The 24,892-nt window shown below is 35.5% G+C and overlaps 5 protein-coding genes across 5 annotated transcripts; 2 read left to right on the top strand and 3 right to left on the bottom strand.

The window, feature by feature from the left end:
• Window positions 1–95: 95 nt before the first annotated feature.
• LOC136219064 (CRS2-associated factor 2, mitochondrial) lies at window positions 96–2,286 on the bottom strand. The gene is made up of 5 exons (XM_066006285.1): window positions 1,770–2,286; window positions 910–1,037; window positions 593–818; window positions 391–518; window positions 96–318 (listed from the first exon to the last, which is right to left on the bottom strand). Exons 1-5 carry the CDS (start codon window positions 2,284–2,286, stop codon window positions 220–222), a joined length of 1,098 nt encoding a protein of 365 aa, XP_065862357.1. The 3' UTR covers window positions 96–219.
• A 114-nt stretch (window positions 2,287–2,400) lies between these two features.
• On the bottom strand, window positions 2,401–3,618 carry LOC136219063 (uncharacterized). The gene has a single exon (XM_066006284.1). It carries the CDS (start codon window positions 3,577–3,579, stop codon window positions 2,401–2,403), a length of 1,179 nt encoding a protein of 392 aa, XP_065862356.1. The 5' UTR covers window positions 3,580–3,618.
• Window positions 3,619–3,858: 240 nt separating this feature from the next.
• LOC136219065 (protein FATTY ACID EXPORT 5-like) lies at window positions 3,859–7,317 on the top strand. Its single transcript, XM_066006286.1, has 3 exons — window positions 3,859–4,207; window positions 5,157–5,244; window positions 6,992–7,317. The coding sequence occupies exons 1-3, from the start codon at window positions 4,009–4,011 to the stop codon at window positions 7,062–7,064; spliced, it is 360 nt and encodes a 119-aa protein (XP_065862358.1). The 5' UTR covers window positions 3,859–4,008; the 3' UTR covers window positions 7,065–7,317.
• A 2,078-nt stretch (window positions 7,318–9,395) lies between these two features.
• Window positions 9,396–11,434, top strand: LOC136219062 (cytochrome P450 716B1-like). The gene is made up of 4 exons (XM_066006283.1): window positions 9,396–9,893; window positions 9,982–10,423; window positions 10,514–10,701; window positions 10,801–11,434. Exons 1-4 carry the CDS (start codon window positions 9,396–9,398, stop codon window positions 11,098–11,100), a joined length of 1,428 nt encoding a protein of 475 aa, XP_065862355.1. The 3' UTR covers window positions 11,101–11,434.
• Window positions 11,435–14,106: 2,672 nt separating this feature from the next.
• LOC136219061 (uncharacterized) lies at window positions 14,107–21,398 on the bottom strand. The gene is made up of 7 exons (XM_066006282.1): window positions 20,959–21,398; window positions 19,104–19,244; window positions 18,638–19,003; window positions 17,877–18,122; window positions 17,174–17,266; window positions 16,338–16,538; window positions 14,107–14,651 (listed from the first exon to the last, which is right to left on the bottom strand). Exons 1-7 carry the CDS (start codon window positions 21,262–21,264, stop codon window positions 14,436–14,438), a joined length of 1,569 nt encoding a protein of 522 aa, XP_065862354.1. The 5' UTR covers window positions 21,265–21,398; the 3' UTR covers window positions 14,107–14,435.
• Window positions 21,399–24,892: the final 3,494 nt, after the last annotated feature.

Genomic DNA, 24,892 nt, shown 5'->3' with positions numbered 1-24,892 from the left:
CATTTAGTCAAGCACTGCATCCTACATTAATTTTCACTCAATATCATTAACTTTCATGCAATATCATTCGTGAGTTTATATCACAATTCCCATAATGAGAGAAACAATAATTTGAATTAGCATATCAAAAATATCATCTAAAATTGAGTTATGTGGTTCTAAAGGTACAACATTAAACAAGAAACAGGGTATAATTTGAAGACATGATGTATCAAATGTCTAAATGGAAGTTTCCAGGTTCTGCTCCACAACTTTCTTCCCTCTCCAGAGTATAATCTGCTCGTCCTTGAATAAAATAGGAACACAAGGAACCAAATCCTGCATTTGTGGAAGAAAACATAGCATGTAAAACCAGAAATCAATACACCTAATATAGGAATCAGGTCATACCCTTAGCTTCAAGCCAATCCTTTTGCAGTCACTAGTGCCAGCATGAGAGCAATCTAGCCTCACAACCTCTTCCGTCTTGAACGCCTCCCTCACTTTCTCTACTACATTCACATACACACCATTCCTGGCTGAACATAAGCAATTTCACTTGTCAATTGCATTAAAAAAAGCAGCAGCAGTTTTTGAGAATATATCAACTTACTAAGTTTCGTGAGTGCGGGAGAAGTTAGCCCTCTGTTTCTCATCTCTTTTGTTTCTTCAAATGTCAGACCATCAGCCACGTTCTTGACCAGCTTCGGATAAATGGGAGGATAAGGCTTCCACAGCATACGAGGAATAACAGGCCGATTTTTGGGATCATAATTTCGTCCTCGATATAAAAGAAGGATATTAATATGCCGATAGATGATTTTCCCACCAGATTTGTCCTACATAACCACTAAACCAAGATCAGCTAACCAATAGTCTCTCAAAATTAACTAGAAAAATCATTTTACAGAAACTGTAATAAAGTCATACCTCAAGGTGGAAGCAGACATTGTCCATATCAAGAGTAGGCACTCCCAAGCACTTGATCCTCACAGCTTCAGCCTTCTTCCAATGATTGTGGATGTCATCCAACATATTGTGAGTAACACCCCCCTTCCCTAGCATGAAACAAATGTCAATCCCTCGACAAAATTTGTGTTTCAATCATCAGGGAACTGTTTGCTTAAACCTATATCTACAACACAAAAACAAGATCCTTGAGTTGTAAAGGCAGGATCGGAGGGACAGGAGGTCACGGAAGGTCTGTTGATCCCCCTGATTTTGGGGAGAAAAATAAAATAAAATTACATATGGAAATTTTCATCACTAACTAACATCATGGTCACTCAATTTCAAAACCTTACCTAAAAGTCACTCAATGCTTTTACTAATATCATGGCTCCTTGTTTACAATGTAATCACATTTTTCGGTTTTCCAAATTACCATTTTTGGAGCTTTCTATCTCTAAACAATCACTTTCTCTTTCCTTCCTAACCAACTTAAATGGCTTCAAAACAAAAAGTTAAGAATTAAAGTTGCTTAGAATATCATTTCTATTAGTTCTATTACGAAGGGTTACCGACTATTAGAGTAATCAAGATTGAGTTATCTTATATTAGTCAAGACAAAGTTGAGGTACTTTTAGGTGAGGTTTTGAAATTGAGTGACTATAATGTTAGTTTGGACAAAATTAAGTAGTCAGTATAATTTACCCTTACGAAATGTATGCAGAAACTAAACCATCATCATATTCGGAAAACAAATTGCTTGAACCAACCAATAATGATTTCATTTCAGCTACTAACATAACATTGAACACTTGCATAATATAGTTGGACAAAACATTTACCTAGATTAATCTGCCTGGAACAATCACTGTGCCTATAGCGCTCAACCAGCTCCTCCACCTCCGCCTCCGAGAGCGGCTGCCCAAGAACCCGATTCCTCTCCTCCATTATTTTCTCAGCATCCACCAGAGCTTGGGCAGGAGCAGCCGTTCCCGTCCATTTCCTATCAAGCCGACCTGGACCAAATGGGGAAAATCGCTTCGGTTCACGATAACTAATTGGCTCAACATCGGGGTTGGACTCTGAATACGAATATCTAAAATCAAATGGAAGATCGGATTTCAATGGGAGATTGATGGCCTCCTGCAGATTTTCCTTTGTTTCTGAAGGTTTTTTGGAGGGCTTTTTGGGTTTTCGTTCGGAACTGGATTTTGTGGGTTTAGAGGCGAGAGTAAACGGTGGGTCGTAATCGTCTTGAGAGAATGTATGGTTTGAGCATCGAACGGTGTAAATGAAAGGAGAAGGTTTAGGGGTTTTGGTTAGGGTTTTGAGATGCCATGAAAGTAGCTTCACAAGCATTTTATTAAAACTAGGCACATCCAGAGAGCCACCGAGTTCAGAGAACAAATCATAGAAACTATAAGGGTATAAATGTAATTCAATGAACTGTGAATCAAAATTGCAATGAATTGATCACAGAGGAGATGATTTCTTCAACCTCTCATCTTTACAGTGCCTTTGATCTTCAACCATCGACTCAAAAACATTCAGAAGATGATCCAGTTCTTCATGATTATCCCCTAACGCTTTCAATGCGTAAACAATGCTTTCAATGGTGGATAAACAACCAGCATGAGGTTGATGCCTGATTTCATTATACAAGCTCAATTTAGATAAATCTAACTTCAAATGTGGAAGAAGCTTCAGCCATGGATTCTCTTTATAAATCCTCTTTGCCTTTGCCCATGTCCCATCTAATACTATCAAACTCCTCACCTCAATATTCATTCTTTGCAGCTCATCAACACTAACTGCTGTCTCGCTGGGAAATAGTAGTATTGATCCAGAAGGAACCCCAACTTCAAACTCTTCGTACTCTTCCAAGTTTATGCTCCCATTCTTTTGTTGTTTCTGCAATTTTTTTACAACGAATCCTCTTGACAAAGCTTCAATGGCCACTTGAGAAGCCAAAATCTGATCAAAATTTGGCCCTTTCTGCGCATGAGTTCGGGGTTGAAGTTCCCATTTGCTGTCAAGATCAGTTACTACTCCATTTTTGCCAATTGTGAAAAAGATGACCGGTTCTTCATTGACATCTGTTTTTTCATCCATTAGAGTGGAAGGAAGCTCTGTAACAGATGAATTAATGGCAATTTCTAATTCATTACTCCTATTACTGTTTTCCTCTTTCGAATGCTTTAGACATTGTTCATCCACATTTTCTTTTCCTGAACTGAAACCATTCCTATCTGAAACTCCATCGAAATCAAAACGATTCCGTCCGTTCAAACCCGAAGTTGATTTGGGTAATCGGATAACGAACCGGGCACCAAAGTTAACATCGGAAACAGTAGCCACCTTAACGTTCTTCAGCCCTAGTTTCGCAATCCTGACAGAATTAAGAGGGTGCTTTTTCTCTAAACTGTGTTGAAGAATGGTTACGTTAACCTTATTCTCCAGACCCGGATTCCGGATACGATTGCAGAGGCATAGACTGGACGGTTTTGAACAAGATGGACAAGTGGGTCGTTTGGAATTGAACTGGGATGCCGCCATTGATAGGGTTTTAGGAAGGTTCGAGCTCTGGTAATGAAGAGGACTGAGAATTGACAAGAATGGGTCTTTCCGGGTCAGTAATCGGATCCGTTCCATGGCTTTTATGGTTCAATGCTTCTACAGATGAGGCAACTCAGGATCTTAGATCCACATCTTGAACATAATCCGACGCCGTTTTCAACTTTCAACCAGACAAAATCATCGTGCCCGGCACGCTCCCGTAATCTAACTCGCCACGTGGCACTCATTCTCGCGGTTTAAAACTGAATCAACGGATTGTATTATGAGGGTACATTTGTGATTTGTGCCAACTGGTAAGGGTAAATGTGGAAATAAAAGAAGTAGAAGTAACTTTCTTTATTCATGGAGTGGTTGACCAAAGAAATTCAACTCTACGGCTATGCAAGGCCATTTCTTAGAAAGAAAACAGAGAAACCAGTACGTGTTTGTCCCTTTCGTCGCTTGATCTAGGAATCCAAGTTTTCTTTTCTGGAAATCCAATTGATAGAGTGAGGAAAATAAAAAATGCATGATTTCTGCTTCACGATCCCATATGGTTTAATTCTTGTGGTGGGAGGAATAATTGGGTATGTTAAGAAAGGGAGCATGGCGTCTTTGGGTGGAGGAGGAGGCACTGGATTGATTCTCATTTTAGCTGGATATCTCAGTCTCAAGGCTTTTGAGAGGCGAAAGAATTCCTATCTTGCTTTGTTTATCGAAACTGGTACAATTCATCTGTGCTTTCCTTCTTTTTTTCTATTATGTATCTGGTTGCCTTTTTTTAAGTTTTTCGCTGTAGATCTTTGATGCTTCATTTTGCTGGAATTATCTGTGAGATCATTTTAGGTTCAAAGCTTTATGAACTTTATATTAAGCTGATTAAATAAATTTTTATGACAATGAGTTCGAATAAGTTCTAAGACTAAAAGATTCAGTGTCCAATAGAAACCCCCTGAAGGCAGAGTTTCTTTGGAAAAGGAAGGGCTGAACTGCTGTAATAGATTAGATGATGTCCGTAGTTTGTAGTCGATCTCATTTTTGTGATTTCCTGTACTGTACCAAGTTTCGATATGGCCCTAGATTCATGATCCAGGAGCGACTTGACGTTGTGAAATGAGCTGAATTGCTCATACTGCTTAATTCTAGTCATTCACGATAAGATATCCTGTTATGGAATGCTTCCAATGGAATGACCTTGATTATTTACATAAACTGATTTTGGTAGGAGAAGAGCTTTCCTTGGCAGTAAACTTTGTATAATATGTTTTGGTAATGAGGGACCAAAAGGTAAAAAGGACTTTGGATAGTATGAACTATTTATTCGGAACAGAACATACATTTCTAAAAGAAGAATGCTTAACAGGTTATGATCTAAATGTTGCTTGAATTTCTCTCCATTGTTCTTGATGTTCTAATAAACATATTTTCTTGAAGGATGAGAAGCTAAACAAATTTCTTTTGACATGCTTAGAATTAGTTCTTTGTCCTTTTTGTTCACTATAACCTACCTGCTGTGGGATACCCTTGTTCAATTGAAAATTAAATTTTTATAAGAAAAGAGACAATGCATTCTTTTCGCTTAACCTCTAGTTCTCATATTTTCCATTTTATCTTTCTCCCTTGAAATTCACATGAAGATCTGTATTTGTATTGATTCATGTGCCTTGGAACAGTTTGTGCTGCAGCCGTGACATTTTCCATGGGACAGCGTTATATGAATACCTCTAAGATTATGCCTGCTGGCGTTGTTGCTGGGATAAGGTAACATAAGCTATTCGGTTTCGTGTTTAAATTTCTGGCTGTATTAGGGCTATCTATACTTTTGATGTCCATGCTTGTTCAATGTCTGCTGCTATGAGCATTAAATTACTGCTGAGTAGGCATACTTTTCGCATACCTGCTTGTCTTGGTTTATTAGTGCTGAAACTATGCACTTGAATTTCATTTTTTCTTAAGAAACTGAACCGTCTGAGATTATCTTTGCTCTGCATTCTGGGCATGGCAATAGATCTTTAAAGAATGGACATGGTCAATCTTCACTGTTACATTCTGTTTAGGTTAATGAACATTTACATCTACGCTTGCAACTATCTTTTGGATCAGTTTCCACGTTTATTTGTGAAGCAACTGCATTTTTTTTTATGGAAACTCATTGGTGGGTTATTGACATAGATGCACAAGGCACTGTAAGCCACTAGGAGGTCTCATTTTGTGTGAATAAGGACTTCCAAACCACATAATTGAGTTACCAAAAAGCAAAGGGGTTTTTCTTTATCCTGAGCTAAAGACAGGATTTTATGGCTTTCAGCATCCAAGCTTTTTTTATTAGAAAGGTTTGCTGATATCTTAAATTATTGAAAAGGGGTCTGCTCTGTTATCTTTTCTTTAATGTGTTACATTTAACGACAATAGTATTCGTCTTTCCTAGTTTTAATCAATGTTATTGACTATGTTATATATTCATTATTTTGTCTATGATAAACCAGTTGAGGAAAATTGCTGCTAATTAGAGCATTTAGAACGGAACTCGGGGAGTCATGGTATATAAAAATGGACAGCTTATTATCATTAATAATTAAAGTTCGGGGTTTGATGTGTTAGATCTGTTAGTTGTAAGTCAAGTTCCAAATGTGATGTCTCAGATATGAAGAAAGAGAGCAGATAATACTGCACTTATCTCTATTACATAATGTTGAATGCAGTTTACAGGTATATAAACCTGTACAGAGATATTTTCTTCCGTAAGACAATATTAACCACATGTACAAGACTCTAATATGCTAGTTACAGCTAGACGCTGAAGGACAAGCATACAATTGCCAGTTCGCTACTAGTGCATATGCAAACTATGGCCCAAAAAACGAAAAAAAAAAAAAAAATCTTCCCAGTAAAATCTCAGAAGGTTGTCAACATTCATGTGCTATTTACAAATTTTGAAGGATAAATATCCCTGGCCGAATTATGGGGTGTGTTTGATACGGAGGATTAGATGGGAGATTGGATAGAAATTGCGCATTTCAAGGCATGCATCTAGACCAATTTTGGGATGAGATATTGATGTTATTGGCGTGTGTGTGATTTATGTTCCATATCACCATGATCTGTATTCAGATTTGATGGCTCAACTAGATTTCAAAATCACATTTGTTTCGAAATTTTCTTTCTGTTGTCAATGACATTTTAAATGATCAATTTTGGAATATATTTTAGATTATTCTCTCCTCTGATAACTTTCAAGGATCAATGTGATTCATAAGTAGGCTTGGGGTTACATTACGAACATTCATATTAGGGTGCTATAGGCTTATGATTGTAGCCATAGTTTCATGTTTTTGAATCAAAATATCAGTTCACACATGGAACAAATTCATGCTGCTTTCTAGTGTATTTCTCGCGTATGCTACTTGTGAACCCTTTGATTGATATCTCCAGAAGACGTATATGTTTGTCAGGTGTCGAATGAAATATTCATTTGAAAATTTGACCTTACTAATATGGTTTGATGCAGTGCTGTCATGACAATGTTTTATGTGTACAAAATTGCTACTGGAGGTAACCGCATTCCTGCCAAGGCTGAGTGATGAGATTGAGGATTGAGGATTTTTATAGCACTAATTTGAGCAGATAAATTCAGATGAAGAAACTAAGATGTGCTTATCCAAGTTGTAATTTTTTGGATGTATATGTAGTTCCCATGCTATCCCCTCTCTAATTGTGTATGAAATAGAAAATGTGAAGTAATTGAAACTCGAAAGACTGATCTCAAGTATGTTTCTGGTAGTGTTTGGAAAACTGGTTGAGAACGAATTTAATTCAATTTTTCCCTAATTTTTATGTTTGGAAAGACAAAAAGAAAAAATTTCAAATCTTATAAATTAGAAATTAAGGTGAATTTGGATCAACTGGATATTTCAGGGATATAATTATGAAGTTTTCGTGGGGGCAAAAAGGGAATCTCCACAAATCCAGTGGCGTAATAGATGTCTATGTTATTATATTTTCAAGTTCACGCAGTTATATAAAAAAAAGGAAAAGTATAAAAATAAACTTTGTGGTTACACATGTTTTCGAATAATGCTCACGTGGTTTAAAAGTTTGCAAAATGGTATAGGTACTTCATTCCGTTAGGAAACACGTACCAAATTGACTAACGTGTTAAAAGTAAAAGGGAAAAGAGTTAATTTGGTTCTTATATTTATTTATTTTATAAATTAACCCCTCTTATTATCTAATTCTCACAAACAAACCTTAAAAAAAAATAAAAATCAATTACACCATCTTCTTCATCTCTTTTTAATTTTTTTTCTTCTTTCTTTCTCCTCTTTGTTAATTTCTCTCTCTAAAAGCTCTCAACCATAAAAACCCTATGTACTTTTCTCTTTGGCCTTCTTTTTTAGGTCTTCAATAGCTTTTATTTTCATTTTCATGAATTTAATTGTTGAGGGTGAAGGTGGGCTGATCAGCTCAACAATTAAATTCATGAAAATGAAATTTGAAATGAAAATAAAAGCTATTGAAGACATGAAAAAGAAGGCTAAAAAGAAAAATACAGAGGGTTTTCATGGTTTATAGAGCTTTTAGAGAGAGAAATTAACAAAGAGAAGAGAGAAAGAAGAAAAAAAATTAAAAATAGACGAAGAAGATGGTGTAATTGATTTTTTTTTTTGAGGTTTGTTTATGATAATTAAATAATAAGGGGGTTAATTTATAAAATAAATAAATATAAGAACCAAATTAACTCTTTTTTCTTTAACTTTTAACACCGTTAGTCAAGTTGGTATGTGTTTACTAGCGGAATGAAGTACATGTACCATTTTGCAAACTTTTAAACCACACGAGTGTTGTTCGAAAACAGGTGTAACACAAGGTTTATTTTTATACTTTTCCCCTAAAAAAACATAAGTTATTTTTTATTTTAAAAATTTAGAATAATTAAATCTTTCCATGCATTCATATATGAATTACTTCAGTATTCTCGTGATTTTTATTAATATTGGTATCATTTTAACTATTTAAAGAAATATAAAGGGCAATTATGAAATAGAAATTCTATTGAGCATAACGTGTTTTATAAAAATATGATAAGGTAATTTTGTCTAAATAATAATAATAAAAAAAAAAGGCAGCCCGATCGCACTACGCGTTCCCGCTAAGCGAGGGTCCGGGGAGGGGTCCCAACACAAGGGTGTACTGGGGGCAAGCCTTCCCCTGCCAATTTATCTTGGCAAGAGACCGCTCCTAAGACTCGAACCCGTGACCTCTTGGTCACACGACAACAACGTTTACTGTTGCGCCAAGGCTCGCCCTCTAAATATGTTTTGCATGTAAACAGCAGTTGTTTCTATCCGAAAGTATCTATTATTCGGGATGAAAAACTAAAGACATCTGAAAAACTAAAACAAACACTCACTTTCATTTTTCCCGGCCATCTTTTTGTAAGAATAGTATATGAAAGTCAAATCTGGCACAAATGGAAACTGCTAACAGGTACTATAAAACATAGCCGCCATTAATGACCAGTTGCCTAAGGAGAAGAAGAAGATCTCTTAGAATCTTAGCTCTAGACTATGCTTTAGACTTTTTTTTAATTCTCAGATATGTATTTCAGGGAAATACAGTTCAGTAAAGAAGTCAACTAATTTGATGAGCCATTTTTGGAAATGGTTGTTAGTTATAATAATTGTTTAAGATAAGATCCAAAATATTAAATTCTTTCATGAAATCAACCCATAAAACAACACATCTTACAAGGAGTGGGATATGTTTAACTCTCCTTGCAGCTTATGGCATATTTTTAACTCCCATTGAAGAAATATTCCACTTCACAAACTGACAAATACTCTTTCTCCTCTTAAATTCTCCTTCACCCTCTCTCTTTCTTCCACACATATTGGAGCAAGAAAGTAGGAAAAATGAATACCCTTTTGATCATTCTTACATTTCTTATTCCTATCTTCCTTCTCTTCACCAAGAGAAGAGCAAGTTCAGCATCAACAAAAGTTCCTCCAGGATCACTAGGATTTCCTTTCATAGGCCAAAGTATCAGCCTTCTCCGAAACATGAGAGCCAATACTGCTGAAAACTGGGTTCAACAGAGAATTGAGAAATACGGTCCTGTATCAAAGCTAAGTCTCTTTGGAAAACCAACTGTTTTCTTATATGGCCAGGCTGCAAACAAGTTTGTGTTCACTGCTGATAGCAGCTGCATCAGCAATAGTCAAACACAGTCTATCAGGGCCATTTTGGGTGATCGATGCATCTTGGAACTAAGCGGTGAAGATCATAAGCGTGTCAGGGGCGCTCTTATGTCCTTTCTGAAGCCTGAATCTTTGAAGCAATATGTTGGAAAAATGGATGAGGAAGTCAGGTTGCATATTCAGAATCACTGGCAAGGCCAGCAGGAGGTCAAGGTATGTTAAACTAACCACACTACGTATGCAATTTGTATAGCCAAGGAACACAGTTGAGCTGAATTTGCATTTTCTTGTGATTCAATAGGTGTTGCCATTGATGAAGACACTCACATTCAATATAATATGCTCTCTTCTATTCGGTATTGAACGAGGCGCTCGAAGAGATACATTAGTGGATTGGTTCCAAGCAATGATATTAGGTATGTGGTCAATCCCGATTGATTTACCTTTCACACGCTACAACCGCAGCCTCCAAGCAAGCAAAAAAGTTCAGAACATTGTGCAGGACCTCATAAATGAAAAGAGGATGGAACTCGAGCAGAAGGGTGCTAATGATCACCAAGACCTCATCACTTGTTTGATTAGCATCCGCAACGAAAATAATGAAGCAGCAATAACTGACAAGGAGATTGTGCACAACATTATGCTTGTTCTGACTGCGGGGCATGACACTTCATCTGTTCTGCTCACTTTTCTGATGCGGCTTTTCGCTAATGAACCTTCTATTTATGCAGCTGTTCTTCAAGGTTTTTACCCTATAAAAAAACGGAACTTTCATTTTCAGCCAATTTCATGGCTGACACTAACATGCTTTGCTATATGAACATGAAATGCAGAACAGGAAGAGATAGCTAAGAGCAAGGGCAAAGGGGAGTTATTAACCTGGGAAGATCTTGCCAAGATGAAGTACACATGGAGAGTGGCAATGGAGACCATGAGAGTGACCCCTCCTATCTTTGGTGGCTTTAGGAAAGCTGTCAAAGATATTGAGTATGACGGTTACCTTATTCCGAAAGGATGGCAAGTAAGTGAAAGTTTCAATCTTGTTCATAAACTAAACCAACTATATGATATTGATTTGATCGATCAGCTTTATGATGACCATTCTATCTTTGTTATCTAGATATTCTGGCTTACCAGCATGACACACATGGATAATAACATATTCCAAGAGCCGGACAAGTTCGATCCAGCTAGATTTGAGAACTCAGTTCCTCCTTACTGCTATATTCCGTTCGGAGGGGGCCCAAGGATATGTCCTGGATACGAGTTTGCAAGGCTTGAAACTCTTGTCACAGTACATTATCTTGTCACTCAGTTTTCATGGAACATGATTGCTGATAACTTCTTTAGTAGGGATCCGATGCTAGTTCCAAGAGAAGGATTGCCCATCAAACTAGTGTCGAAGCAACCCACAGTATAAATGTCCTACATACATGATCAGAGGAATCAGGGTCTGTTGGAAAACCCCAAACATAATGATGTATTTAATCCTCAAGCGCTATACCATATATGCTTATATCAGAGATTATATATCAGTGATAAAATAATCATCTACATAACAGTTCATATCTGTGCTGCTACTATATTCTTCATAATTCAACGCAGTCATTGACTTATTTACAACTAACATAAGCAAACCTCTCCATATGTTGTTGCAAGGAACACATTTCAGAGAAACAATTTCTGACATGAGCCATGAAATATACTTCATTTTCGAGTCGCAAAAGGGGGCTCTGGATAGTAGTATCAAGTGTTTATAAACTGGGAAACATATATTTATAAAAGAATAATGTTAAATAGATTTTGAACTTACATGTTGCTTGAATTTTTCTCATATTTATTATGTTGAAGCAAACAAAATCTTGCAGAGGAAATGAAAGTTGGACAAGAATGGTTCCATTTGAGCTCAATCCCAATTGATCATTGCAAAGAATTGGACACTGGTATCTTCTAGGTGCTGTTATTTCATTTTCCAGGAGAATCTTTTCTAAGGTAGAAACTAACCATATGTAAGGCCTGCAAATATAATACAATCCCCCTTTGGTCAAATCAACTAATATAATATTAGACTTTTCAATTCTCTCTTGTGTGTTTCCAAGACATATTTCAGAGAATAAACATTTAAATGTAAAATCACAGATCCATAAGTCGATGAGATCAGCAACAAGTTTGTAATTGATCAGTCATCTTGGCTGGAAGTTTTAATAATTGTTTTTAGAAAAAGAAAAACAGAACTCCAAAAACAGTCTGCCTATCTATTAGATTCTTGTCTGAAACTATTCAACCTACATAACGACACAAATTTCCCAAGTGCTACCATTTTTGTTTTTGTAGAACTGCTATCAAATACTGCTAGGTCTCAAGTTCAGTTCTTCGTGCAGGTAGAAAATTTTAAATGAGAGAGGGAACATCTAAAGGGTGCATGATTGAGATTAATCTGATTCACATACCCGAAAATACTGCCTAGCTCCCTTTGAATTCTCCCTTCACCATCCTAGAGTATCCGATGTCCATATATTATTATAATCACATACAGGCAGACCAAGAAAGTAGGAAAGAAATCATTCTTAAGTTTCTTATCCCAATATACCTTCTTTTCACCCAGAGAAGAAGTTCAACATCAAGAAAACTCTCTCCAGCCTCACTAGGATTTTCCTTCATAGGCCAAAGCATTAGCTTTTTCCAGAACTTGAAAGTCAATGCTGCAGAAAAGTGGCTTCAACAGAGAATTTTGAAATATGGTCAGATATCAAAGCTAAGTCTCTTTGGGAAACCAACTTTTTTCGTACATTGTCAGGCTGCAAACAGGTTTGTTTTCACCTGCAATAGAAGCTCTATCAGCAATAGTCACAGGTTTTAAGTCATGGAAGCGTATCCGTAGAAACCAGAAAAACTGCATATCATAGATGACTAAGAATATGCATCTCTTAGAAATGTCAGATATGATGGTCCAGTTTATCTAGACAATGTTATAGTTCCAGTTCTACAACCTACTATTTTGTTCATCAATATAAAAAAAAAAAATTTGACTTTTCTCTACTGAAAATTGACAATTTAAAATATGACAAGCTGTTGTCCTTGATGAAATACTCAATTGAACTGAATTTTCATTTTCTCACGTTGTCATAGGTCTTACCATTGACGAACACACTCACATCCAATAATAACATGTTCTCCTCTATTTGGGATCAAACAAGGCACTCAAAGAGATAAATAAGGAATTGGTTTTTTCACGAAATGGTATTAGGAATACTGTCAATCCCAACTAATTTACATTTTTTAAGCTACCACCGCAGCCTCCAAGCAAGCCAACATGTTCGGAACATGATAAGGACCTAATAAGTAAAAAGATGATGGAAGTTGAGGAGAGAAGTGCTTGGTTTCTTATCATCACCATGTCACTTGTTTGCTTAGCATCCGCTTTGAAAACAATGAAGCAGCAATAACTAACAAGGATATTGTGGACAACATTATGCTTGTTATGACTATAAAACATGACACTTATTCTACGTAGCTTACTTTCCTAATGCGTGTTCTTGCTAATGAACCTTCCATTCTTCAAGGTATACACACCTACAAAACAGAACTTCCATTTTCAGTCAATTACATGACACTGACATGCTTTGCTATATGAACATGGAATGCAGAACAGAAAGAGAGAGCTAAGAGCAAGATCAACAGAGAGTTATTAAACTGGGAAGCCTGGAAAGATCTTCCCAAGGTGAAGTACATATGGAGAGTGGCATTGGAGACCATGAGAGTGTCCCATCCTATCTTGTTCATCAACAAAATCATCTATAAGATATTGAATATGTCAATCTGCTTATGACCATTTTATCTTGTCATGTAGACATTCTGGGTCACCAGCAAAGGACACACATGGATAATAGCATATTCCAGGAGACGGACAAGTTCGACCCAGCTAGATTTGAGAACCCAGTTCCTCCTTACTGCTATGTTCCATTTGGAGTGGGGCCAAGTATAGGACCCGGATACACTTTTGCAAGTATCAAAATGCTTGTTAAAGTACATTACCTGGTCACTCAAATCATATGGAAGATGATTCCTGATAACTTTTACAATAGGGTTCCAACACTAGGTCCAAGAGAAGGGCTGCCCACCAAAATCATGCCAAAGCAACCAACAATGTAAATGCCCTAGGGATATTACCAGAGAAAATAGTCTGTTGGAAGGCCCCATACATGTATATCATATGTGCTTATATCAAAGATTAATACTATTCAGTTACATGCAACAATTTGATGAAATAACAATTAAAGCATGATTTTTCCGCATCCACAACAAAAGCTTCATCTCAGCGGTTTTCTACATTGAAAACCTTCGATAATACCAAATAATATATAGTTAATATGTATTACTTAAAGTTGCATATAAAGACATTGGATAAATGTACCTGGTGGAAGCATATCAGAAAACAAAAACTTGATGAGATTTTTCTTACAGAATAGTAGCAGAAAATTCTAGAAACTGTTCAGCGTAAAAGCAACTTCCCAGTCGTGGAAGAAGCAAAATAAGACAATCTATTAGTGTTTGAATAACAATTCATATGTGTTCCCTTGACTACTTACAATATACACTACTATTCTTCCTAATTTTACACTTTCATTGCCTTATTTACAACCAACATTAGCAACCTTTCCTAAAGGAAGTTTCTACATGCTGTAGCAAGGAACGCAATTGAGAGAATCGATTGCTGACATAAGCCATGATATACTTCGAACAAGGAAAAGTTGTTCAGCAATGCTGGGTTCTATAATATTTAGGGGGCAGCGATGGACACTTTTCGTTCATGTGAGGATAAGGGTCTATGGTATTGTATCCAGGTAGTTCCATTCGATACTTGCCTCGAATCTGACAGTACGGGAGTTTCACACTGTCCCCATCATTGCACCACTTTGGGAGACGACTTGAGTTGTTTTCAAAAAACTTGAGTGTGTAAGCATCTTTAATCTGCATTTTCAGAACATTTAACACATTTGATTGTAAACTAAGCTTGAAAGGACTTGGATAACAAATTAAAAAATATGTACATATATCACTTGTCCAAAAAACATCAACATATGTTTTCTTCAAACAGCATCTAGCTCATCTAATCCAAATTCATAAGGATAATGAAGTTAAAGATTCATCAATCTAAAAACAGTATCATTCCTTAGGAAGAAAGAACCAGACATTTCTAAACATTCCAATATTATATGGAAGTAAATTTTTCTTGGGAAAAGTACGAAAAAAAATGCTTGTGGTTTGCCCACTTTGTAAACAGAGGTATGTGGTTAAAAAGTTTACAAATAAAGGTGTGTGGTATGTTTTACTTACAAAACAAAGTATTACAATTACACAGTTAAGTTCTGATTACCAGTGGCGGAGCCAGGATTTGAGACTTGGGGGGGCTAATTTTAGTTACGTAGTTTGTGGTAATTTTTTAAACTCCAGCACGTCAGGGCTGGGAAATTTTTTTTAGCATCCAATATGATAAAGCTGATTCATTTTGCCCAAAGTGAAAAGCGTAAATATATTTAATTTTCTATATGTTCAATGTTGATTTCGTAAACTAAAAGCGAAAAAATGAGACTCAAGGGGTTTGAACCCATGACCTTTTACAACAAAACAAGCCTCTTAACCAACCCAACCATCTCAACATTCTGTTATATCACTACAAACACGCATTAATATAATAAAATTAGGGGGGGCTATGAACTACCGGATACATTTTACTCAAGGGTGGAGCCGTCAGCCGGAGCCCCCCGAGCTCTGGGCTGGCTCCGCCCCTTCTGATTACAACTAAAAACATTTTTATCTTAAAAAAAATTATTCTTACATATCAGCAAAACATAACCCCTGAAAAAAACAACTTCCTAAATCGAAACAATAAACAATATGGTAGAATTTTACGTTTTTTACTAATCTAACAGTTTATGAACTAAATTGATATTTAAATTCATTTTACACCGTTTCAATTTGATTTTGGGATCTGTGTTTTGTCAATATATAAATATAATTGAAAAAAAATTAAAAAAATGCTCTTATTGTCGTCAATTACTTAAAAGTTTAATTTCAAATACTTTGTTTTGTAAAAAAAACATACCACATGCCTCTATTTGCAAACTTTTAAACCATGTACCTCTATTTGCAAATAAGGCAAACCACGAGCATTTTTTTCGTACTTTGCCCTTTTTTCTTTTTCTTTTCATGATAAAATATGTAATCCTCAATACACAAGGTCCCTGCTCCTTAGCAGAGAAGCTGTTTCCAGGATTCAAATTGGTGGCTTTTTAAGTCACTTGGCCAAATTTTGAATTTTGGCCCCTGAGCTTTGTATCGTTGAGATTTAACCTTGCAACTTCAATTTTTGTTAAAATGTATCTCTAATGGAAGAAATGGTCACACTTAAATTGCTTTGAACTCTACTTTCACCTAAGGAGTACATTTCAGTAAATGTCAAGCGTGACAATTTCATCCATAAGGGTACATTCTAACGAATCAAAGTTCATGAGCTAAATCTTACCAAATTAGAGTTCTTGAGTGAATATCTTTTTGCCAAGTAACAAGGAAAAAATATATCTTTGTGCGCAACTGTACATGTGTGCTTGTGGACACACACATCTCATATATTTCATTCAAAGCAAAAGAACTAACCGTAAACTCAGTCACTTGTACAGAGCTACTGATTGGGTTAAAGAGGCCTCCTGCCTTGTATAATTCAAGGACAAATGCAATGCAAGAAGCTGACTTCCCATCAGAGTATACCCAATCATCCTGTTCAGGAACTGTCAACAGTTCACCAAAAGATGACCCACGCTTTTCAACTTCTACCAAGATACCAGAAAGATTAAGGCCCTGCTCGAAGAACAAATATTAAATCATCTTCTGGAAATATATTACTATGATGGCATATAACAATAACATGACTGCAGAGAGAGATTGTAGAAGCCACACATGCAAGCATAATTAACCTACTGATCAAAACATTCCCAAACTCAAGGATCTAAAATCCCTTGAAAACGAAACTCAGTGCTAATTTTTTTTTTTTATATTATATGGATGTGGTTGAGTCTTGGCTCATCTGTAAACGTTGTTGTCGTGTGACCGAAAGCTCACAGGTTCGAGTCTTAGGAGCAGCCTCTTGCCAAAAATTGGCAGGGGAAGGCTTGCCCCCCGGACCCTCGCTTAGCGGGGACGCGTAGTGCACCGGGCCGCCCCTTTTATGGATGTGGTTGAGTATTTGGCAGCTTAGAGAAATAAACTATCAACTGATGTATTTTTCACAATTTAAAAATTTACAGATCCTTAGTTCTTCCAATTAGTAAAATGTAGCTTATATGCACTTGTAGTCATTCATTTAAGAACTTCACATATTACTTTTCTTTTATCATCTTGTCAATATTGTGGCATAGAAGTATAAAGGAAATCTTAAACCATTCAGTTTACATTAATTTTAAAGGAAAAGCGGCAGAATTATTCTATTAAAGCACCTGAGTTCCAAGTCGCTTGTTCAAGGCTTCAGTCCACAAGTTGGCAGCATATTCAGGTTGCATTTGGCTCCAAACCTGCATAACAGATGCAACCTGTAGACCACAAAGCCAACATTAAGAACATAGAAATATTGAAAAACCTCTATAATTGCATGTGAGAAAGTTGTTCACTCCAACAAGGGATATCATTTTCAGAAACCCAATTTTTTTTGTTTCTATTGAAGGCATCAATTTTGCTATCTCTATTTGACATCTTCACAATACTTGAAATCCTCTTTGATATGATGGAGTGTGAGCAAATTGTAAATTCTATTATTTAATCTATTGAATGAATGCATATTTTCAAAAGCAATGGAACAAAAATTGTCCAAGCAAAACAGTTTAATGTTGGAAAATAAAGAAACACCATAAGATATCAGCAATTGAACCACACAAGAAAATGCAAAAAGCAATTCACAATCAAATATGGAAGTTAATACACACTCAAAACAGAGAACTGCTTTCTTGCTTATTTTATGCCAACTAAGACATATTATCTAAATGAAAGCCTACCTCTCAAGGGTTCAGACTCAACCCATGCAATGACCCAACAAATTACAGGAGAGAAATGAAAGATGAAAAAAGAAAAAGAAATTATATATAGCAAGAATCATGTTGAAACGCAAACAGAAAACCATGCAATTCAAATGGAAAAATTTCATACCAGGTTAGCATCCAACGGGGGTGGATAATTCCCATCCACTGTGTCTATCCAGCTAAATATCATGTTATGGTAACCATATGGTTGGTCATTCATGCTTAATGCATACTCCCACGCGGCAGTCTCGTTAAACTTGGCTCGCAGATCAGGATGCAGAGGAAGCAGTGCAATATGTGGATTAGAATCATCCTTTGTCAGCTCAAATTCCCACCATTCATCCCATGGTAACATAGCAATAATATCTTCCCCCTACCACAAATAGATGAAGCACTGCTTAAAATCCAATCCAAAATTCCAAATACAAAGTCACCCAAAAAAAAGAAACAAATAAAGAATCCTAATTTACCCCTATATCATTTAATACAAAAAAACATGTTCACTTGGGATTCCAAAGGGCAGAAATGAAGTTTTAGCCATTTTCTAGCATGCACTCTCAATGAAAATTAAAATAAAATCTCCCGAGTAGAAACCGATTGTTGGATATGTTGTTTCGACATGAGCAAAAAAGAATTCTTTTATCCCCCTTGCCATAAGGGGATCTTGAATAGGATCATATTTCACCTTTACTGTCTGCACATCATGGTTGGGAGCAATTTAAGTATAGCTTTGGCAGTTGTATTTCAAGAAGAAGATTATGCCACTATTAACCAAAAAGAATGAGATATTGTTCAGGCAAAGAGATGATAAAGAGGTGCCATCAGTAAAAAAAAATCAATATATGGAAATTCTATACTTGAACATATCTTAAAAACCCCTACTGATACCTGTTCATTTTCATGTCCTGATTCACCAACCCACAATTTCCCTTCAGAATCCCTTAGGCAAACAGCAGTATGACCAGCATAAGCTCCACTGACCCACTTCTCCAAAGTCTCAAAACCACCCCACCTCCCACGAATTTTTGATATTGCAAGGAAATCTCCAGAATGAATATCATCAACGCTGATATTGGTAACCCAAGGCTGAGGACGTACTTCAAACTTAGCCCCCATATGCTTTTCCAGAAACCCAATATTGGAATTCTCTCCCCATCCAGTATTTGAGAATAGGGGGAAGACATCCCACAGTGCTCGAAGGGTACCAAGCATTCCTGCTTGCATGAGAAAAATCGAAACTCCCCTGTTTTTTACCTGATTTCACATGGATAAAAGACCACATCTGAACACAAATCTCACAGCAATACCAGTGGAAATGTAGTAAATCCTGAGCTATCAGAAGAGAAAAACTAACATAATTATACTCAGCCTTGTCTTCCCACTCATCAAATTCAAGTGTATGGTCCCTAGTGAGAAAATAGTAATCCCATGTAACTCGGTATGGAGTTGCAAAGACATAAAGGTCCATACATGTCCAGCTATGAGCTTTGCTAACCTGGAGACATTCCACAATTTTGAAGCCGTTACTACTCCAGAAACACAGCTACAAATCTTTTAAGATAAAATTTCAAATAGAAAGACAAAATAAGAAGAGAGAAAAAGAAAATGCCGATGTTACAAGAAATAAAGTTAATGAACAGAAACAATACTAAAGAAGCGGACGGTCTCTAAACGTTGCTTGATGTTAAATGACTCCTGTAATTACATTTTCCCAAAAAGAGAGAGAAACAGTCTCATGTAATATCAATCACAGGCTAAAACATACCACTGTTGAGAAATATGAGACCACCATAGCCCATTATCCAGGACAGAATAAATAAATATATAGATCAAAAAAAGGCCTACCGAGAACAAAATTTATGAAGAAACCATATATGGAGAAATTCAACTCTTGTATTGATGTTCTAGAACCCACTGCACACCATTATCAATGTAAGCCAACAGTAAGGCATTTATGCTAATAGATAAAAGAAGATTCAATGTTTTCATATTTTCTTCAATTCCTCAAAGATAACATCCAAACATGTGCAAATTTACATGAGATTCATTCCAAAATGTTTTTTAATTTAGAATTACTTAAAACACCTAAAAAGTTGAGGACCCGTGGTTTTCATCATCCATCTAAAGTAAAAGAATTTCAATATGCCACAGTTCAAACAGAAGGCAATCACCTCCTTACACATCCAACACAAATTAACATGTTCACAAATTCTTCAAAAAGTTTAGAATAGGCTAAATACATCAGGTCCCCCTAACTTGGCCCCTGAAATTTAGAGAAGTTTCATTAGCCCCCTGAACTTACTTAAAGTGACAGATTGACCCTTCGAACTTACTTAAAGTGACCTATTGGCCCCTAGACTTCCTTAAAATGACCTATTGGCCTCCTAAACTTGGTTAAAGTGATACGTGCTTCAAGTTGGCCCAAATCCCTTCTTACTCTGCCACGTAGCAATAGGGGGTTAATCATGTCATGTTAAGGAAGTTCAAGGGACTAGTGATACATCCTCAAAGTTCACAGGAGCAATTGGTTTTTTGGTCCAAGTTCAGGAAACCCCTAACGTTTTCTGCCTTTAGATTAACTCCTAAAATCACATCCAGAAAGCTATAAATACACCTAAATACTTACCTCAAAAAAAAAAAGGAAAAGAGTTCACAGAATGCCAAAGGCATATGCAATCCCTGACATTCAACAAAAACCCAACTAAAAATAGATAACAAAAAGAATAAACAAAATATTTTTACTGCCCAAAATGAACTTCATTATCTCAAATTTAGCAGTAGAATTCCCACCAAGAAAATTCCATATGTCATTCAATTCAATAAAGCCTGCTAAAACTGGACAAAACAAATCACAAAGAAAGCCTAAAGTAAATCATGATAAGAATAAGAAGCTTGAATTCAGTACTAAAGTTCCATCATGCAATACCAGTATGGCAAAGTTTTAAAATTTCTATAAAGCAATTTAAGGAAAACAAATCAAATTCAGATTAATGGTACAAGAAACAGGATTTGTTGTGCTGTGCCGTTAGTTAGCCTGAAATTAAGGTCTTAACCCTATAACCATACGCCAAAATTGTACCTTATCCGTTATAAAATAAATTTTCAGGCTTAAAGAAGCTCCAATTCAGTTCGGGATGCAATACATAGCAAGCTTAAAAATCTTCAAATTTCTACAGAGAAATTAGAAAACAAAAGAATGAATATTTTACCTCGATATGAAGTGTGCCACCACCAAATTCACTGCCAGTCTTATTGTGGAACTCCATCCAAGCGGTGTTCTCATAAAAACAAGCACCCTTCCACTCCACGGCTTCATTTCCAGGCGAGGCAGTTCCCACAAAAGTCGGCAAAATGTCAAGCGGACTGTTGAGGTAATTGAGAATTGGCCAAGCAACTTCCTTGGGCAGCAAGGGCAGCAAATCCTGCGGGTGAAATGGGACTTCCACTGCTTGTCCGGCCAAAATAGAGAGATATAATGAAAACGTAAACACGGTCAACAAAGGAGATGGCGCCATGAGTGTGCACAAGAGATGAATCTGGAAAAGATTAGAGGAAGAGAGCGCGAGTGAAGAATCAAAACACCATTTTTTTTTTAAAACAATCCCTTTCTGGGAAATGATTTATGTGTAAGAAAGAAAAGAGAAAGGTGTCCATCATCGTGGTCCTGATTATTGTTGGACTTTAGGTAATTAATTATTAATAATCACTAATTACCCTTCCACATGAACAGCCATTTTAATGAATCTTTAATAATTTTATCAAAAAATAATAGTTCAGTTTTTTAATTATTTTGATGCCATTTTGACCAGTTTTTTGGGGAAATATCTTGAATTTAAAAATTATTTTGATGGCACTTTCAATTGTAACTAATCCTATAAAATATTTTAATTTTAGTTTCCATAATAAAATTAAAATATTTTAATGATAAGGTGCAAAAATACTCTAACATCTACGGACAACCGTAAGTTTATCCTTAACTTTGAAAATTGTGTAATTTTATCTGCCAACCTTAAATCTTGACCGCCAACGTTAAAAATAAACTTGCACCATTTTAGATATTATGAGTAAAAAATTTCTTAGGTGTAAACATTGGAAGTATTTTTACACCTTATCTCATATTTTAATTTTAGTTTCACTCGTAAAATTAATATTTTATATATATACAAGAGTAAGGCTAAATGCTTGAAGCAAACAAAAAAAAAAGCGACAAAAAGAGATTACATGTGGATTAGCTTATTAGAGACTGAATCAGGATAATCATCGAACAAAATTTGGAGAAATCAATGCAAATCCGTTGCCAATAAACTTATAATCGAAGGAGGGGTAATATCGGTTACAATCAGATTTTGGAGAAAATAATCCCAGTCTTGCAATTTTATCAGGCACTTGATTAATTGATCTTCGTACAAAACGAAATGAACAAATAGGAATCGATTTTGATATTGCGTGACAGTTTGCTAACACCAATCCAAAACTCGGAAATCCTCCTCTACCAGCTAACATAGCGCTTGAATAACGACTTGAGTATCTCCCTCAACACGCACTTCTTCAGCTCCTCTCTCTTTGATCCAACTAAGTGCCTCCCAACACAAGATAGCTTCTGCTAAGGATGGGAAGAGATGTCCCTGAAACTAATGAAAGCAGGCTACCACAAACAAGCCAGCAGAATCTCGTATGATTGCGCCCAACCCTATGTAGTCGGCTTTCCTCCGAACTGTAGCATCGAAATTTACTTTTAGTCCTGATAATGGCGGAACTCAGCATTCTGGTTGTCTCGTCACGGCTGAACTCCGGATGTGCTGATCTAATGTTCCCACAACCTTCCAAAAAGTCAAGAATTCATCCGCACGAGCTGCCATCTGCTCCGAAACCATCAACCGACGGTTCCAAATCAACTGGTTTCTCCAAAAAATCTATACTAAATCCTCGAATAATTAAGTATTACTTGATATTTCAATATAATAAATATAGTAAAATTACTACATCACATTACATTAACAGATACCTTCTATGCTTATTTTGTTTTTGACAAAGTAAGCTTTACTTTGTTTTTTCTACAATTAGATGAGCTTACTTTGTCAAAGTTCATCACCATCCAATGGTGAAAAAACCAAAGTAAGATTTATTTGTCAAAAACAAAGTAAGCATAGCCTAATCATACGATATTTTCTAGTTAATTACTAATATTCATGTAAAAAGAACCCCAACAACACTACCATCATACTTTAAATTAATTAAAGAATTAAAAAAAATACTTCTTTATATTTAATGGACTTAATAAATTTTACCACTTATACTTTATGTATCTTTATTTTCAAGAAAACAAAAAATTGTGAGAAACATGACATGTCTAAGTTGCTAGCAAATAATTAACTTATATTTATACACGTGAAAAATGGCATTTTTAAATGGGGGTATTGAAGTGAGAATACATTGTTTTTAGGGGAAAGTTCAAATAAAACCCATGTGGTTTCACTAATTTTCAGATAAAGGACTGTGGTTTATTTTTTGTCAAAACGAGGACTGAGGTTTCGCACTTTTAATAATGCTATTAAAACTATTTTTAACGACCTGAAAATGAAAATTTTCAAGAATTAAAGTTGTTCAATGTCATATTTTCTATGGAACTACATTTTCGATTTTAGAAAATCATCTTTTTTGGAACTTTCTCTCTCTAAACATTAACTTTCTCTCTCTTTACCAAACATCATCTAAATAATCTCGAAATAAAAAAGTTGAAGAATTAAAGTTGTTTAGAATATTAGTAGTTCTTAAAATATGTCATTTTTGAAGTTGTTAAGGGTGATTTTAATAGTACCAATCGAAAAAGTTCTTATTTTGCTAAAGTTGAAAACCTCAGTCCTCGTTTTGACAAAAAGTAAACCACAGTCCTTTATCTGAAAATTAGTGAAACCACAGGGGTTTTATTTGAATTTTACCCTTGTTTTTATTCATTATTTTAATATGTAGTTCATAAATCAGAATCAATATTCAATACCAATACATCCTCAGCAAACAATAGTGAATCTATGTAAACCTGAAATCATCCATTGTCAGGTTTAAAATTGTATATATGATAAAAAGATGCAAATTACTTAATGTAATTTTTGTTTAGGCATTAGGATTTCCGAAACCGTATGTAGAGGGGCTGGGGATGAAATTATTCCTTAAACATTTAATGAGGATCCCAACACCATATCCGTAAATATTGGGATTGAATAGAAAATGCATCTTCATCCTGCCCGCCCCTTATCATCCTTACTTTAAGCAAGTTTATGAGATAAATATAATTTTTTCAAATTACAAGAATAATTGACTTTATTTTGACAAAGGTAAGAAGCTAAAAAATATATTTAAACTAGGGATGAGTTACGATTTGGTATAATTCGGGGATTTGAAAATCTCTAGAATGGTATCTATTAAAGTCAATGGTACAATTCGGTTCTGTCTTAAAGAAAAATGCAACAGTTCAATCCGGTTTTGGATTTTTTTTTTGGATATTCGATCCAGTTCTAAAATCTCTAATGTATTTACTCAGTAATATTAGAAATTTGAAAACCTCCAAAATTATACCTAATTACGTCAACGGTACAATTCGGTTCGGTCCTATAGAAAAAGTCAACAATACAATCTAATTTTTAATTTTTTTTTAATATTTGATTCGGTTCAAAAATCTCCAAAATCACGCTCAGCCCTCATCTAAATTATAAGATTAGTGATTGAAGAAGTGAAAACTACTAAACTAGTGTAATATATATTATGGAAAAGAAAAATCCAACAAAGGGATTATCCCGATTGCCTTTGCAAAATAGTCTTGGACCCACCGTCAAAAGTTGGAAATTTTCATAATTTTCAGTTTATGTCGTTTGAGATTTGGGTAAAAGACCATATTCTCTTTAATTTTTTTATAGTAAAATAAAACAATTTGTATCACAAACTCTCTTAATTAGATTTTACTTCATAAAACAAAGGGCTAATTATAAATCTAGCTCAATTAAGAGGGACATTTTACATATCTAACTCACTTTGCTTTCATCTTACCAAATTAGACACTTTCAACCATTTTGGACAAAATTACCCTTAGTTCTATTCAATCATCGATCTACTTCTAATTTGAATAGAACTAAGGGTAATTTTGTTAAA

Source organism: Euphorbia lathyris, chromosome 2 (assembly GCF_963576675.1).
Source record: "Euphorbia lathyris chromosome 2, ddEupLath1.1, whole genome shotgun sequence".
In the NCBI taxonomy this organism is placed as follows: domain Eukaryota; kingdom Viridiplantae; phylum Streptophyta; class Magnoliopsida; order Malpighiales; family Euphorbiaceae; genus Euphorbia; species Euphorbia lathyris.
Note: the sequence above shows the minus strand (reverse complement) of the source record. Positions and strands in the feature narration are given on the sequence as shown.